At 56.8% G+C, this 14,102-nt stretch overlaps 5 protein-coding genes and 1 non-coding gene across 6 annotated transcripts; 3 read left to right on the top strand and 3 right to left on the bottom strand.

The window, feature by feature from the left end:
* Positions 1 to 219: 219 nt before the first annotated feature.
* SCHCODRAFT_02608071 (uncharacterized protein) lies at positions 220 to 1,780 on the top strand. The gene is made up of 7 exons (XM_050344288.1): positions 220 to 352; positions 410 to 449; positions 504 to 614; positions 702 to 910; positions 973 to 1,053; positions 1,111 to 1,246; positions 1,322 to 1,780. Exons 1-7 carry the CDS (start codon positions 254 to 256, stop codon positions 1,570 to 1,572), a joined length of 927 nt encoding a protein of 308 aa, XP_050203097.1. The 5' UTR covers positions 220 to 253; the 3' UTR covers positions 1,573 to 1,780.
* Positions 1,781 to 1,883: 103 nt separating this feature from the next.
* SCHCODRAFT_02608068 (uncharacterized protein) lies at positions 1,884 to 4,150 on the top strand. The gene is made up of 6 exons (XM_003034824.3): positions 1,884 to 1,917; positions 1,967 to 2,118; positions 2,165 to 2,229; positions 2,279 to 2,872; positions 2,922 to 3,778; positions 3,835 to 4,150. The coding sequence occupies exons 1-6, from the start codon at positions 1,901 to 1,903 to the stop codon at positions 3,884 to 3,886; spliced, it is 1,737 nt and encodes a 578-aa protein (XP_003034870.1). The 5' UTR covers positions 1,884 to 1,900; the 3' UTR covers positions 3,887 to 4,150.
* On the bottom strand, positions 3,851 to 6,111 carry SCHCODRAFT_02608063 (uncharacterized protein; the record flags this gene model as incomplete). The annotated part of the gene is made up of 9 exons (XM_003035666.3): positions 3,851 to 4,296; positions 4,398 to 4,563; positions 4,636 to 4,788; positions 4,863 to 5,023; positions 5,130 to 5,239; positions 5,321 to 5,403; positions 5,525 to 5,738; positions 5,790 to 5,852; positions 5,968 to 6,111. Coding segments are annotated over 9 exons (1,375 nt in total), but the record flags the coding sequence as incomplete, so codon positions are not given.
* A 196-nt stretch (positions 6,112 to 6,307) lies between these two features.
* On the top strand, positions 6,308 to 6,419 carry SCHCODRAFT_t12. The gene has a single exon. It is a non-coding gene; the product is annotated as a tRNA-Arg (tRNA).
* A 204-nt stretch (positions 6,420 to 6,623) lies between these two features.
* On the bottom strand, positions 6,624 to 9,975 carry SCHCODRAFT_02608060 (PFU-domain-containing protein). Its single transcript, XM_003035667.2, has 16 exons — positions 9,918 to 9,975; positions 9,684 to 9,864; positions 9,479 to 9,635; positions 9,326 to 9,429; positions 9,147 to 9,276; positions 8,958 to 9,097; positions 8,650 to 8,904; positions 8,542 to 8,600; positions 8,336 to 8,495; positions 7,932 to 8,287; positions 7,793 to 7,879; positions 7,351 to 7,740; positions 7,221 to 7,300; positions 7,097 to 7,169; positions 6,981 to 7,046; positions 6,624 to 6,925 (listed from the first exon to the last, which is right to left on the bottom strand). The coding sequence occupies exons 1-16, from the start codon at positions 9,960 to 9,962 to the stop codon at positions 6,791 to 6,793; spliced, it is 2,418 nt and encodes an 805-aa protein (XP_003035713.1). The 5' UTR covers positions 9,963 to 9,975; the 3' UTR covers positions 6,624 to 6,790.
* A 414-nt stretch (positions 9,976 to 10,389) lies between these two features.
* On the bottom strand, positions 10,390 to 14,019 carry SCHCODRAFT_02563200 (uncharacterized protein; the record flags this gene model as incomplete). Its single annotated transcript, XM_003035668.3, has 16 exons — positions 10,390 to 10,954; positions 11,033 to 11,250; positions 11,297 to 11,415; positions 11,472 to 11,615; positions 11,670 to 11,737; positions 11,791 to 11,930; positions 11,979 to 12,225; positions 12,277 to 12,700; positions 12,751 to 13,268; positions 13,318 to 13,348; positions 13,399 to 13,418; positions 13,469 to 13,534; positions 13,584 to 13,634; positions 13,685 to 13,782; positions 13,829 to 13,860; positions 13,910 to 14,019. 16 exons carry the CDS (start codon positions 14,017 to 14,019, stop codon positions 10,748 to 10,750), a joined length of 2,493 nt encoding a protein of 830 aa, XP_003035714.1. The 3' UTR covers positions 10,390 to 10,747.
* Positions 14,020 to 14,102: the final 83 nt, after the last annotated feature.

The following is a 14,102-nucleotide window of genomic DNA, read 5'->3' as shown; positions in this document are numbered from 1 at the left end:
GATTTGTTTGCTCAGTCACCTGAGACCCTAATATCAGGCGATTCAGACGGCAACGAGATTCGAAAGGTAGTGTGTGGCCAAAGACATGGATTGCGTTGTCGTTGCGAAACCCAAGCTGAAGTTCAACTGATGCGTGGGAGGCGCGTGACCTGCAGCGTAATCTAATCTTATCGGCCGGCACCTAGCCGCGCACTGACGCACCGCGCTGACAACTGCACAGGCCGCCGCAAGACGCTCCTTCCCTCCCGCCTCCATGGCTTCCTCTGACGACCGACAGTCTCTCCTCGATGTGCCGAAACGTCTTGCACGATGGGCCTGGCGGAAGTACAAGCACTTGAATATCTGGAGCAAGGTGGCGCGCATCCTTGGACTGCGCGGATGCTATGGCTCACGCAGGGATGGTTACTAGTTGTTCCTATGGCTGCTTATGTTATTCTATGCTGCGATAAGTGCGTGCCCTACATCCGGTCTAATGCACGTTGGGACTGAACGGTTATGGTCAGTCGCGACCTTCATCATCCTCAAACCGAGCCGCATCGCGCAGTGGTTCTATGACCGCGGCACCGACCTCGCGCAGCTCCGCCTCGGATGGCTGGCCATCGGAGCGCTCATGGGTACGCTCCCTTCACCCCATCTTGCCTCTCACCCCTCAATACTTCCCTCCCAAACCTCACACCATCTGAATCTCACACCACCCCCAGTTGCTGTCTCCTTCCCCCCACTCATCGGGCACACGACGATCACCACGCTCTGCGGCTTCGCCTATGGCATGAAGGGCTTCTTCATCTCGGCGGTCGGATCGCTGGTGGGCTCTGCACTCGTCTTCGTCGCACTGCGCTTGCTGTTCAGTCGCCGGTTGAAGGCGTGGGCATCGCAGAATGAGAAGTGGCAGGCGCTGGAGTCGGTTGTGGTGAGTGAATGCGACCACAAGCTTTGTTGTCTGCTGAGAACGACCGCGTCGTGTCATTCTAGCGCGCCAAGGGCCTCCCGCTCATCGTTCTCATCCGTGTTTCGCCCTTCCCGCCTTGGGTGTACTCGAATACCTTGTTCGCTGTGCGTACTTCCCCTCTGGCACTGCACCTGGCGGCTCGTTGACACTGCACGCCCCAGTCCATAGAACCCGTTAAGCTGTGGCAGTTCCTGTTCGCCACCATCTTCGTCTTCCCCAAGCTGCTCCTGCACACCTTCATCGGTTCACGCATGGCAGCTCTCGCAGACGGGGACCAGCGTAGCCACATGGATCCTCGTGAGTTTCACCCGATCCCTTAACCTCTCGCTCCTCCCCTCCCCTCCCCTTCACCCTGCCTGACCCCACCCCCAGAAACCAAAGCCATCAACGCCGCGCTCATCGCCGGCGGCATCATCCTCGCCGCCCTCGCCTCCTACGCCGTGTACACGGCCGTCACCGGGCACATCCGGCATTTGGATGGTCTGCCGGCGGACGTTGACGAGCGCGCGGCGCGTGCGATTGAGGACTTCGATGAGGAGGCGCCGTTATTGTCGCCCAAGTCTTTTGATGGGGATAGGCCGATATTTTTGAGGGATGAGGAGGAGGAAGGGGAGGAGCGTTAGGAGAATTGACAGAAGAGTGGTGGACATGATTGAGGGACCGGACGGGTACAATCGCAATTCCTTGCGACGAGATGGCGAGAGGAGGAAGTTCGCTTGTCCAGTCGAGAACTGGTAATGGGGCCCTGCGGTAAGTATAGTATACGGTTCTGTACACTAGCAGATAGATCCTTCCCATATACACGCATAATATAGCTACTAGTCTGTCGGAGGTGGTGGAGAGGTGGCCATTGGCGTAAGCCGGGGGCCGGGCCGAAACACCGACGCATGTCAGCATGCGGTGGCTGTGCCGCTGAGCTCCGCATTGTTCTTGCCATCGACGTCGACGGCGATGGCGTCCCTCGCAGCGTGAGTTTCCTTTGTTCATCCGCCATACTGCTGCTCAAAAGAAACGCAGAGCACTCCCGCAACCCATCAACTCGGGCGTGGAGTCCGATCACGAGGAGGATTTCAGGCAGGCGTCAACATCGACGACTATCATTACGCGGGCACCTATTCCACCTTACGGACAGCGCAAGGGATGGAGGCCTACGAGTCAGGCAGACTTCGGTGCGTGTCAAAAGATGGTTCCCGACATAGCTAACCGTGTTTTCAGGGGACGGCGGTGCGTACCCTGAATGCCATGTAGCGCAATATCCCCTGGACATGGGCAAGAAGAAGGTGCGTAGGCAATTGACTCTCCTCTCTTGTATATTGACCCTTTGCGCAGACCGCCGCGGGAAACACTATCGCCCTCCAAGTCGACAGCGAGGGCAATGTCCGCTACGACGCCATCGCCACCCAGGGTCAGCGCGAGGGCAAAACCGTGCAGTCCCAGTTCAAGGACCTTGTCCCCATGCTGCACCGCCAAGATCTCGACGACGAGGCGCGTGCCATGGAGCGCCCCTCCGAGGACGAGGTCCAGGCGACGACCGACAAGACGCGCGCTGCGCTCGAGAAGCTCGTCAACGGCAAGATCAAGGCCGCCCAGCCGAAGAACGTCGCTAGTGGCCAGGGCAAGACCTCTTACATCCGCTATACGCCCGGTCAGCAGAATGGCGCGGCCGGCTTGAAGCAGCGCATCATTAAGATGTCCGAGGTGGTGGAGGACCCGCTGGAGCCGCCGCGGTATAAGCACAAGAAGATTCCGAGGGGACCGCCGAGTCCGCCGCCACCGGTGCTGCGTAGCCCGCCGAGGAAGGCGACGGCGGCGGAGCAGAAGGAGTGGATGATACCACCATGCATCTCGAACTGGAAGAACAACAAGGGTTTCACGATCCCGCTTGACAAGCGTCTCGCCGCCGATGGTCGTGGATTGCAAGATGTGCGTATGACCCTTATATTCTTGCCAACAGAAGCTTACCCCTGCACAGGTCACAATCAACGACAACTTTGCCAAATTCTCCGAAGCCCTCTTCGTGGCCGACCGACACGCCCGTGAGGAGGTACGGCAGCGTGCCATCATGCAGCAAAAGCTTGCGGCAAAGGAGAAGGCCGCCAAGGAGGAAAACTTGCGCATGATGGCGCAGCGCGCCCGCGAAGAGCGCGGCGGCGCCCCGCGTGCTGCAGCCACCGCCCAGGCCACCGCTGCCGCCAAAGCCTCCCTCGGCGCCTACGGCAGCGACTCCGAGTCCGAGAGCGACCGCGAGTCCGCGGCGGAGGACAGCGGCGAGGACGAGGAGGCCGCGCGCATCCGCGACGAGATGCGCAAGGAGAAGCGCCGGGAGCGCGAGCGTGAGATGCGTATGAACAACATGGGCGCGGAGCAGCGCGCAAAGATGCTCGCACGCCAGCAGAACCGCGACATCTCGGAGAAGGTCGCGCTCGGGATCGCCAAGCCCACGCTCTCTAAGGAATCCATGCTCGACAGCCGGCTCTTCAACCAGGAGAGCTTGCCAGGAAGCTTCGGGGACGAGGAGAGCTACAGCTTGTACGATAGACCGCTTTTCCATGGGTCGACGGCCGCGGCGGCGATCTACAAGGCGCGGGCGAATATTGGCGGGGAGGACGCGGAGCAGTTCGGCGGCGGGACGGAAGAGGGGATTGGGAAGGCGCTGGAGGCGGACCGGTTCGGCCTGGGGCCGACGCGCGTGGGCTTCGAGGGCGCGAACGAGCAGGAGGTGAGGGAGGGGCCGGTGCAGTTCGAGAAGGACACGGGCGATGTGTTCGGCTTGAACCAATTCTTGGATGAGGCAAAGACAGGGAAGAAGCGAGGGTTGGACACGGAGGCGTACGTCCATTTTCCTTTCCGCGTTTTTTCGGGTACTGATGTGTTATATTCCTCAGTGGTGGTGCGCGCAAGCGGCAGCAGCTCGAGCGTGCCAACGAGCGGGAGTAGATATTGACATTTTTCCACCAACAGTCTTCATCACTCCCCTCATGCCCTTGTCATTCCGACTATGTATGTATCTCGCCTACTATACGTATAATCACGACATGTCTCCCGGACAGTGTTGCTCGCCCGGTGTCATCTCTCGCCTTCACCGACGTTAGTGTGCGCCGCGCTGCCACCTGCGTACCAGAACTTGATTGAGGCATCTCGTGTCTTTGGCCCGACACCGACTGCCTTGCCACTTCCTACCCTCCGTGCAGTGGCTTGCGGGGCAGCATCGTCCTCCGATGAGTCTGCGTCTTCGTCCGATGAGTCCGAGTCACTACTACTGGTCTCGTCTACGTCGAAATAACGGCTCCCTGATGCTGTCGCAACGATGGGTTGCAGTGGTTGAAAAGCCACGGAGCCAATTGCATCTGCATAGGAAGGCTACTTCAGTCTGTGCACTCGTGCCAGGGGGACAAAGGATTGGAGCGTAATGAGGGAGAGTAACAAGAAATAAACGAGTGCCACGTACCTCCATGCGCCTCGACCTTGCACGCAGGCCCTATCTCGATCGTCTCGACTTCGTGCTGTGGCTCCGTAGGCCCGCTGGCTTTCGTCAAGTCGAACACCAGGAGGTGCCCCGCCTGATCTCCAGTGCTGAGCCAGCGACCGGTGATGTCGATGTCGAAGCGCATTTTCTGATTCGTCGGTCAGTTGTGGGGATACTTCTGCGAGCGTATCCAGAGCAAGCGCGTCGGAGAGTAGATTACCTGGTTCGTCAATGTGTTCGGATTCGGGGCAGTTGGGTCGACAAAGGTAGCGAGCGGGGCAGTCATGCCTGAGCGAAGGTCCCAGCACAGAATCTCAGGGCGGCGGCGGTAGGCAGCGTAGAGGAGGTGTGGCTGCATGGGGTTGAAGTGAAGCTGCAAAGGGGAAAGAGTGGTGATCTCTGTGAGCGCCGTGGTATGAGGATGGGCGGGAAAGGAGTACAGCTTACCTGCGTAACGCCCGCCCGAAGCCCGCCCCCAAGAAAAGCGAGGGGAATTTCTCCGTCTGATTCGCGGAAGAGGGCGATGTTACCTTCGTGTGGGGAGAGGGTGCCCGCGGCAAAGACGTCAGAAGCGTAGGAGGGGCAGAAGGCGAGGGCGGAGATGATGCCTAGTCGGTGGTCAGCACCTGCTAGCAGGTAATGGCGAGGGCCGAGGACGAAGATTGTGTGGGATGCAAGGAGGAATGGATGGATCAGAGAGCGAGTGCAATGTACCCTTGAGCCCGTCTTTGCTCTTTTTGGATGGTGTGGTGGGTAGGCGGGTGCCTTCGCCCGGAACCATAACGTCGAAGACCTCGATGGCGTCCTCAAAGCCGCAGTAGATCCTATAGAGCAAGATGCAAGATGCATAGATAGAGAATGTGCGTGTTCAGCGAATATCCTACTACTGGGCAACCTATTCGCACCTCTGAGCAGATAAGTTGAAAGCGAGGCTGTGCGGGGCGATTTGCCGTTCGCGATGGTCGACAATTTTGTATGAAGCGCGAAGCTGGTGATAAGTAAGAGAGGCTGAAGGCAGTATACAATGCCAAATAGGATGGGACTGAATGGCCAACGACAATGGGAGGTGGTACAATGATGGTACGACCATGAAATGAACTGGAACTCACTCGACCACTACTCGCATCGAGCAGCTTGACAGGGCACTCTCTCACAGAAGCAACGAAGCAATGCGTTGCTGGGCTATGCGCGGTAGCGCCCGGATACCACGCAAAATCGAGGATTGGCGCCGGTTGGGGGAGAACGATGCTGGGTCCGTGCAGCGATGTTGTGGCATGAGCGGCTATTGACTCTTGATCTGACAGTCCGGCAGAGTACGAGGGCCTTGATACCGCACGTCAAGAGGCGTGAGGCAGGAACAGAACGTGAGCGTACGTGGGTAGCAGTTCAAACGTTCTGTTCTCGCAATGCATGAGAAGCGAGGAGCCGTCGGGACACCTGTGCCACATCGTAAATGAAATTTTTAGAAAAATTGCTTGGAGCATGATGGCAGCAGTTTGCAGTTTTATGAGGGATCTACGAGAGGACAGTTCAGAGGTCGTGGCGAACCTACCATTTCGCTGTCCTGACAAAGTTGCTATTTCCTGCGTCCGCCTGAGTTACAGATGCAGTAGTCTGTAGGGTCGGCGCGCAATCAAATGCGTATTGCGGTGGTCGCCAGACGTAATCTGCAGTATTTGCAGGTGCTGCGCTCATGGTGGTTGAAGTTCAAGTTGTGTGACCACCGCGTGACAAGGAGGGCCAAAAGACTGTAGGCCAATCTCTTTGGTGGAGTACAGCGCCTGAAATTCCTGTGTCACTTATATTACTCCAGGGTGAGAGGTTGCGGGGCCCTCAATGCAATCCCACTATGGACATGACATTGTATATCACTAGGCTCGAGTTCGCTTTAGGCCCCTGTTGTCTAATGGTTTATGACGTCAGACTTCTACTTCTCTGCTTTTCCTTTGAAATTCGGAGCTTGGTGGCATCTGGAGGTTGCGGGTTCGAGTCCCGCCAGGGGTTACAGCACCCTCTACTTTTTTCCAGCCTCCGAACGGTCCAGGGAACGCAAAGAACGGTCGAAAAACGAGTGAGGACGATGCACAACTCGGAAGATGCATTTTTTGATCACCATCAAAGGCTATATTCGCTATAGATCCCGCGGAAGCAGGCCAAAGGCTTGATAGTGGCGCGCAACTGTCGACCTTCAAATAACCCCTGATCTCCTTTGTGAACAATTCATCTGTTCATATTCCAATGCGTTTTCCAGTAGGTCATGTATACACCTATTCTACATACACAAGATCCAGAACACTTATGAGGATGATCCGTCAGTGCCATTGCGGTGAATGCCCACGTCTAAGTATCGCTTCTCTTCCTTCAACATGCTCTGATCACTTCAAGAGCGATGCGACCTCTGCTGCCCCATTCCGTACACGATCCTCATTGAAGATGCGAGGCAAACCACTGAGAAGCTCGACAGCGGACCCACGCAAAGATGGATCAATTTGCGCCTTGCGCGCATGGGCCTTGACGAGCAGGTTAGATGTTTGCGCGACAAATAGGCCAGACGCGGTAGCTCACCAGATTACCCAGCGCTACCAGGGCTCTGTAGCTCGCCTCCGAGTCAACGGTCTCCGTTTGCAGTAGCTGCGAAGTCTCTCAGCATAGGCCTGCGCCAGCGACGTGCGAATACATACCTGGAGGATGAGCGTAACGACCTGGCCGCAGATAGCAGGGTCGATGGGAACCTTCAATGCCACACAAGACGCGCTAGATAATTGGCATAAGCAGGGATTGCGTGTTAGGCAGAGTAGAACGTACTTGAATAAGACGGTGGCGAACACGACCCGCTGGTTCTTGTTCAAAGACGCATAGGGCACGGCCGACAGTCCCTCAAGTAGCTTTGCATCCTGTCAACCTCATATTCCAAACCAAAGTACAAACCACTCACCTTCACCAACCACGGTTCTGCTCCTAACGACGTCCCCTCTTGCAACACATTCGCCGCCGTCCTTAGTACGAGCAATACGTTCGTCTCCCGCGCCTTCGGAATCGGCGGATTCCACGAAGCGCCCCACTCCGCGGCTTTGAACAACGCGGCGAATAGACGCTCCTTCTGCGCAGAGGAATGGAATATGTGCAGGGCGTGACCAGCGAGTAACCGCGTGAGGTCGATAACGGGGAAGAGCTGGGCTGTAGGCCAACGCTCGAGTATCGAGATCACCGCCTCGGCTTGGGCGTCCCCGAGCAGTTTTCCTTCAGGTGTCGGTTGTGAGAGGACAGCGAAGGCGTCGTCTATGGCGGCGAGTTCTTCCGGATACATTGCTAGCGAGGAGGTGGACTAGAATGATCGGAGTGAGTATTCGATGTCTATAGGCCGACATGACACTCACAATCTCGTTCGTCAGAGCCTCGTTGAACTGATTGAGCTTTCCCTGCATGGCTGCTACATTTGCCTGCTTGAAAGTCACCGCGGCGGGCTGGGAGCATATCAGTTAAACCTTTGCAAGGGACAGTATGCATGAGGCTTACAGCTGGTATAATCTTCGGCTTCGCTGGTGCTGGCGGTGGGTTCGACTGATACCTTGACGCCCCCGTGAAGGGGTCTTGGTATGTCGAAGCGCCCTCAGCTGACGGTGCAGGTGCTCCTGTATACCGACTTGAGCCAGTGAAGGGGTCGACGTAGTTGCCTGAAGGCGCTGCCGCCGAGCTAGATCCACCGCCAGCTCGATAGCTCGTTGCGCCCGTAAAGGGATCTACGTATTCGCTGCTTGCTCCCAGCGTGACGCCTGAAGCGTTTTGCTGTATGAACTGCGCAACCTCGTCGAGGTGGTGCATCGGTAGGTCATTGGCGGCGAGGAAGCGCTGAGCGGCGGTGTACGGATTCTCTGCGAGTGCATCAATGGGACTGCATCGTGCACAAGGGTCAGACGTACCGTTGGCGTTGTAAGGAAGCTTCAGAGACGGCGCGCTATCCTGGATGGCGACGTCGAAAACGTAGTCGTACTCCTTGCCATTATATAGTTGGCGCTTATTGTTTCCGACAGCGCCGACGACGTCGCCAATCTTTTGCCATTGCCCAGCTAGAGAATCCCACTGCAATTGTAAGTGAACAGGCCCAAACATACCGGAAGGCACGAACCTGATGTGCTTCGACGACGCTGCCATTCTTCACCAGCTTCTGTTGACCTGACCTGGTACCTATGCGACTGTAAGCAGGAACACTGAAGTCAATGATAAGGGTACCAACCTGGCGTAGCGAGAGCCTCAATACCGGGCAAGTCGTTCGTGTTCAGCCCTTCCATCTGCTGAGAAGGCAAAGCCTGCCGCGCGATGGTCTCTTCGTACGCCTGAAGGTCGGCCGCAGATGCCCACCTATCCTGCGATTCGCTGAAAATGCGGATAATACCATCGCTCGCGCCAGTCACGATATCGCCGTTGGGCATCGTTGTGACTACCCATACAGAGATTGCGGGGTGAGTGAGGACCTGCGAGCACTCGCCGTCTGCAAGCGACACTATTGAGCGGAAGTAGTGGGACGACTGAGGAGGTGCTGACCCTTCCAGACGCGTGCGGAACGATCCTCGCCTCCGGAGACGATCCCGCCATTTGGAAGTATCGAGAGGCTGTAGACGAAGGCGGTATGTCCAGACAGCGTGTAGAGTAGATCGCCGCCAAAGGTCCATACGCGTATTTCACTGTCGCTGCATTAGCCGAGTATGATGTAGGTAAAGAAGGGGGGCATGCGTGTCGTTCGAGCAAGAGGCGAAGCCGATGTCCGGAACCAGTGCGAGGCCGCGAACAGCGTCGGTATGACCAGTGAAGGTCTGGATGACCTTGCCATTCTGCCAGAGCTTGATTGTCTTGTCTGCGGAGCCTACTTGGAGTTAGAGAGATTGCAAGGGGGATGGGGTATGCACACGCACCTGTCAGGACCTTGTCCTCATCCACCGCGAGTACAGCCAGCACAGAGCTCTCGTGCCCTTTCAACTCGTACGCAAGCTGGAAGTTCCGCCATACCCTTGCTGTACTATGTAATCGTGAGCCATCGAGCACACAAATATGGCGCAACCACGTACGCATCCCAAGATCCCGACACTATAGCCCCTCCCGCGGACACATCCAGCGCACAGACGTTCCCGCTGTGCCCCACCAGCCTGAATTCTGGCTCCTCCGCGCCCGCGCCGAGCCGGAAGACGTTGATCAGCTTATCCTGGCCGCCCGTGACGAGGTAGCCTCGGCCGCGTCAGCGCGCGCCACCGACGCGTCTGCGTGCTCGCTCACCTTTCGGCGCGTCGTTTGTAGGCGGGATGTACGCCAGGGAGTTCACATACGCGGATCCGGGGTGGAAGACGCTGTCGGGGTTGAACGCGGGGCCAGAGGCGTCGCGCGTCCAGGCGATCGCGGTCGTGTCGCGCGATGCGGAGAGGATGAGGTCGTTCAACGGCGCCTTGAGCGCGCGCACCTGCGATGGGTGCGTTCAGCGGGAAGTCTCACAGGTACTTGGGAAATACGAACATCGGACGAGTGTGCCTCTAACGATGCAGAGAGCTTGTAGACCATGATGGCAGAGGGAGACCTATACTAGTAATCCTTTCTTCGGTCGACGCGTCGCGCCTTCTCGATCCGTCGGCACTCCGACCTGCCTCATACTCACGTCGATGCTTCATTCATCATCTTCGTCATCCAAGCACTATCTCATATCTGTCCTTCCCGCTTCACAATCCATTGTACTGAAAATATCCATCTATATTGCAACGAATGTACACCACTCTAACGAGCCCCGACGTCGTAAAAGCGGCGCCAGGGAGATACGGAGGTGCGTAGTCTATGCCTTGCACCCGTTTTACTCTCCTGCGAGGTCCTCGCGATGCGGACGACGGCCGAACGATGCAGCCGCCGACATAGAAGATCGCAAGGGGATGCTGAGAAAATTGCCATTTCCGGCGCTTTATACTGCCTGCTTGAGGGCAAGCTGATCTCGACTTCGACAACGGCACAGAATCGGGTGATGGACGATACAGACGAGTAAGTTAGTAACCACAGCATGCTAGAGCGGTTGAGAAGGGAAAAATATAACGAAAGAACGAGAGAGCAGTGCAAGTATAGGTCATCCGTAAGTCGAGCGAGCGCAACGTAGACGGTAGAGAGCGAAGGTCATTGGACGAGCACAAGACGAGAGCAAAGCCACAGCGAGTCCAGAGCAAGATGCATGACAGCGGAAACGGGAGAACCAGCCGAGGAGATCCATAGCGAAAGAAGAGAGCACGACAGCACGACAGCCGAAGAGAAAAGAAAGCGAGGTCAAGTCCGCCGAGAAAGCATCCAGGAGTCAAACGAGAGTCCTACTACTCCGCCAAGTCCACAGCAGACGCCAGCGACATCCTCGTCTTCTTCCTGGGGCGCTCCGACTGGTCGCTACGATCGTCACGCTTCCTCGCCGCCGTGCCGTCCCACATCTGTGTATCCTCCTGCGTCTGCGTCTCTTCCACGTCGCCGCGCGCGTAGTTCGTGCTCTCAAGGAACGGACTCTTGTGCGCCTTCACGCTCTTCTCCTGCAAAAATCGTCGGCGCGTCAGTCATGGCAGTTGGCCAAACGAACAACCAGACAACAGGCGAAGCGAAGCACGCACCAACTCCGGAACCTTCAGAATCCTTCTTACCACCTCCGGGTTTGGGTCGAAGTAGTCCTTATACGCTTGGCCCTCCTTCATCGTGTAATTGAACACCCAGCGGCGTTTGGCATTCTTGCGAGGCTTCGCGGGTGCCTTCCCCTTCCCCTTCGCCGCCGCCGCCCGCGAATGCTGGACGCCCAGCCCATCGACTTCGACGACTTGTTGCGAGATGAAGCCTACAAGGATCAGTGTGCGTGCGAGTCAACAATGCGCCGCTGTTACCTTCGCCCTCCAGCCTCGCGAATAGTGTCTTCCCGATACTTTGGTCGCAGCGGACGACCTTGCCGAACGTCTGGGCGGTGGTGTTCTGGCCCATCGTTTCCGCCTTCTTGATGGCTCGCCTTTATGGATGACGATGAGCCCTTCAGCTATAACAATGGCTGAGCAAAGCCCTCACCTAAACCTAGCCAAGTCCTGAAGCCTGCCGCGCATCTGCGGGTACATCGTATTCTTGATCAGCTCCCATGTATCTTCCGAACGCGCGACACAATCGAAGCAAATAAAGTACTTCGGAAGCCGCTTGTCCTTCTTCGAGTGGTATCTGATCATGAGAAAAGTCAAAAGCTGGAGAGACAGGACCGTGTCGCCAACGTACCCCATGCACCAGGCGTGGAACCAGTGGCCGCAGGGGCCCTCGCAGTGCACGCGATCATCATCTTCGACCTTCGATCATCTATCAGCGAGGGGGACGCTAGGAAGCTTGTCAAGTACATCACCTGTATGCCGCATTCGCACTTCAGGCCATTGTCGACAATGGGGGTCTTCTGAACGGGCGGCGCCTCTGAAGCGCTCCTAGACGCGAAAGACTGGATAGGGTCTTCGTAGGTATCTTCCTCCGGCAGTTGCGTCTCGAGATCTTCGCCAAGACATTAGATCGTCCTCGAAGAGTTTCCTTCGGACTCACTAAGGATCTCCGTTTCGTCAATGGCCATGGTGTCTCCGTTCATATCCAGGTTCATGTCCTGCAGCATTTGCGTATCGAAGTCTGCCGAGCTCGGCAGGTCGAGCGTGCCCATCGACTGTGTTTGGCCGGAAGATTGCAAGACTGTCGACCTCGTCTGCCGATTCATGGGGGTGACGGGAAACGTCTGGGTGGGCGTCATCATCAACTGGGTGCTAGACAGATCTTGGTCGCTCGGAGCATCGACGTTCTGCATTAGCGTCAGACCAAGCTGTAATCTGCGATGAACAAGAGTGCGCACCATTTTCAGATGACGTGGTGTGTCCAAGGAGCCGCCGAAGTGTACGGGCAGTGACTTAGCCGGGATGGGCTCGATGATACCCTGGTCGTTGCGAATGCCAACTGGCACCATATTGATATCGATCCCGGAATCGTTGAAGGACTTCAATCTCGGCAGACCTCCCGCCGCCGCGTCGTACTCCTCGTCGACCTCGCCGTCTGCATCAGGGTCGATAGCATCGGCGGCGTCGAGCGCCCACGCGACGTTACGCAGCGCGGCGTCCTCCGCTTGCTTTGCACTCTGCTGAGCGCGCAGAGCAAATTCTTGCGCGGGCGTGAGGGCCGGAACACCATGAGAGCGCGTCGAAGGGCCTGCGAACGGCGAGTCATCGTGTTCTGTCGAACCCGGGAGAAAGCCCGCAATCGAAGTAACGCTCAGCTTCACTCTGAATCCCAAATCGATCAACTACGTCTATAAGTCGGGATGTATGCGTACCGGTGATGACCTGTGTCAAGCTTGCCCATTGTATACCTTTCCGGGATCTCGTCAATCGCATGGGTCATGATGTACCAGCGATCCTTGTCGACATCGCCAGGCTTGAAGCCCGGCGCCTCGTAGTCAATCGGAGTTGACGCATTGTAGAAGACCTTGAAGTTGGCATATCGCTTCTCTGTTCCCCGTGAGCTTTGAGAACTGAGAAGAGCGACGTCTACGTACTGGGCAGAGGCTCCATCGGCGTCGTACAGGAGATGACTTGCTTCAGAAGAGCCTGGAGTTACCGTAAGATCAATGTCGCGAGCGTAAATGCTGACTACACGGACTTTTACTCTGGCCTTTACGTCCCCGAAGGTCGGGGCCTTTCCCTGATTGAGTGCTTGCTGAAGCGGGTCATCGCCAGTACTGCGTGCTCGCTGCAGCGAATCGTCGCCGGCACCTAAAGACAGGTTGCCCAGCGTCTTTCTGATCGTCGCCATGATAGGTATCACGACGTCCGTGCCGGGTACTTGGTGGTACTGTGACGCGTCCATGAGGACGCATACAAGGAGTTCGAAAGTCGCCCACCTCGAAGTTGAAAGTGTACGCTTCGACGACACTGCAAAGCACGATGAGAAGGAGGGTGCAAGAGCAGATATATGCGCTCACTCGTTGGGCTTGTCCTTGTCCTGGTTGATTATGGATGAGCGACGGACGACTTGAATATGGAGGGTGCTACCAGATATATGCCAAAGATAAAGCTTTCGAGGTACTGCTTCTGCAAAGCATCGAATATGCCGTTTTCCTACAAGTCATTGGCCCATAGCAATCGCAAAATGATGGGCTTTGCGCACCACGTAGTTCAACAGACGGTCAGCTTCCTCGGTGGAGTTCCGTGTTATAGTCTAGAGTGGGATGTTAGTGGGAATAGGGGGTGGATAGGCAGTTTGCTTACCATGACTTTGAAGCCGCCTGGTTTCTGCGAGCTGGCAGGCGTTGGCGTCCTCCCGTCGGTCGACATCCCAAAGGAATCATCGAAGGCGGAGAATGAAGCTGCATAAAGGTCAAAGCAGGTCAAAACGCCCTTCGAATAGCGCACTCTTCGTAAAGTTGTCCTCCGGCAAGAGGTCCCTGGTATATGCGTGAGCATGGGTCCCGAGGAGCGATGCATATTGCGTACCTCAGGAAGGCTATGCATCCCAGCCCAGCTGCGACGAGCGTCTTGACGGCCTCCAAGCTTTGCGTCGCGGTGACGGTCTGCGTCTTCACCTTCTGCTTCGTAGCCTGCATGACGGGAGGGAGCAAGAAGGACGACGCGCTGCCTTGGGCTGTCCCAATTAGAGCGAGCACGATCACGTGGAGCTGGCATGTGA

Source organism: Schizophyllum commune, assembly GCF_000143185.2.
Source record: "Schizophyllum commune H4-8 unplaced genomic scaffold SCHCOscaffold_1, whole genome shotgun sequence".
Classification (NCBI taxonomy): Eukaryota; Fungi; Basidiomycota; class Agaricomycetes; order Agaricales; family Schizophyllaceae; genus Schizophyllum; species Schizophyllum commune.
Note: the sequence above shows the minus strand (reverse complement) of the source record. Positions and strands in the feature narration are given on the sequence as shown.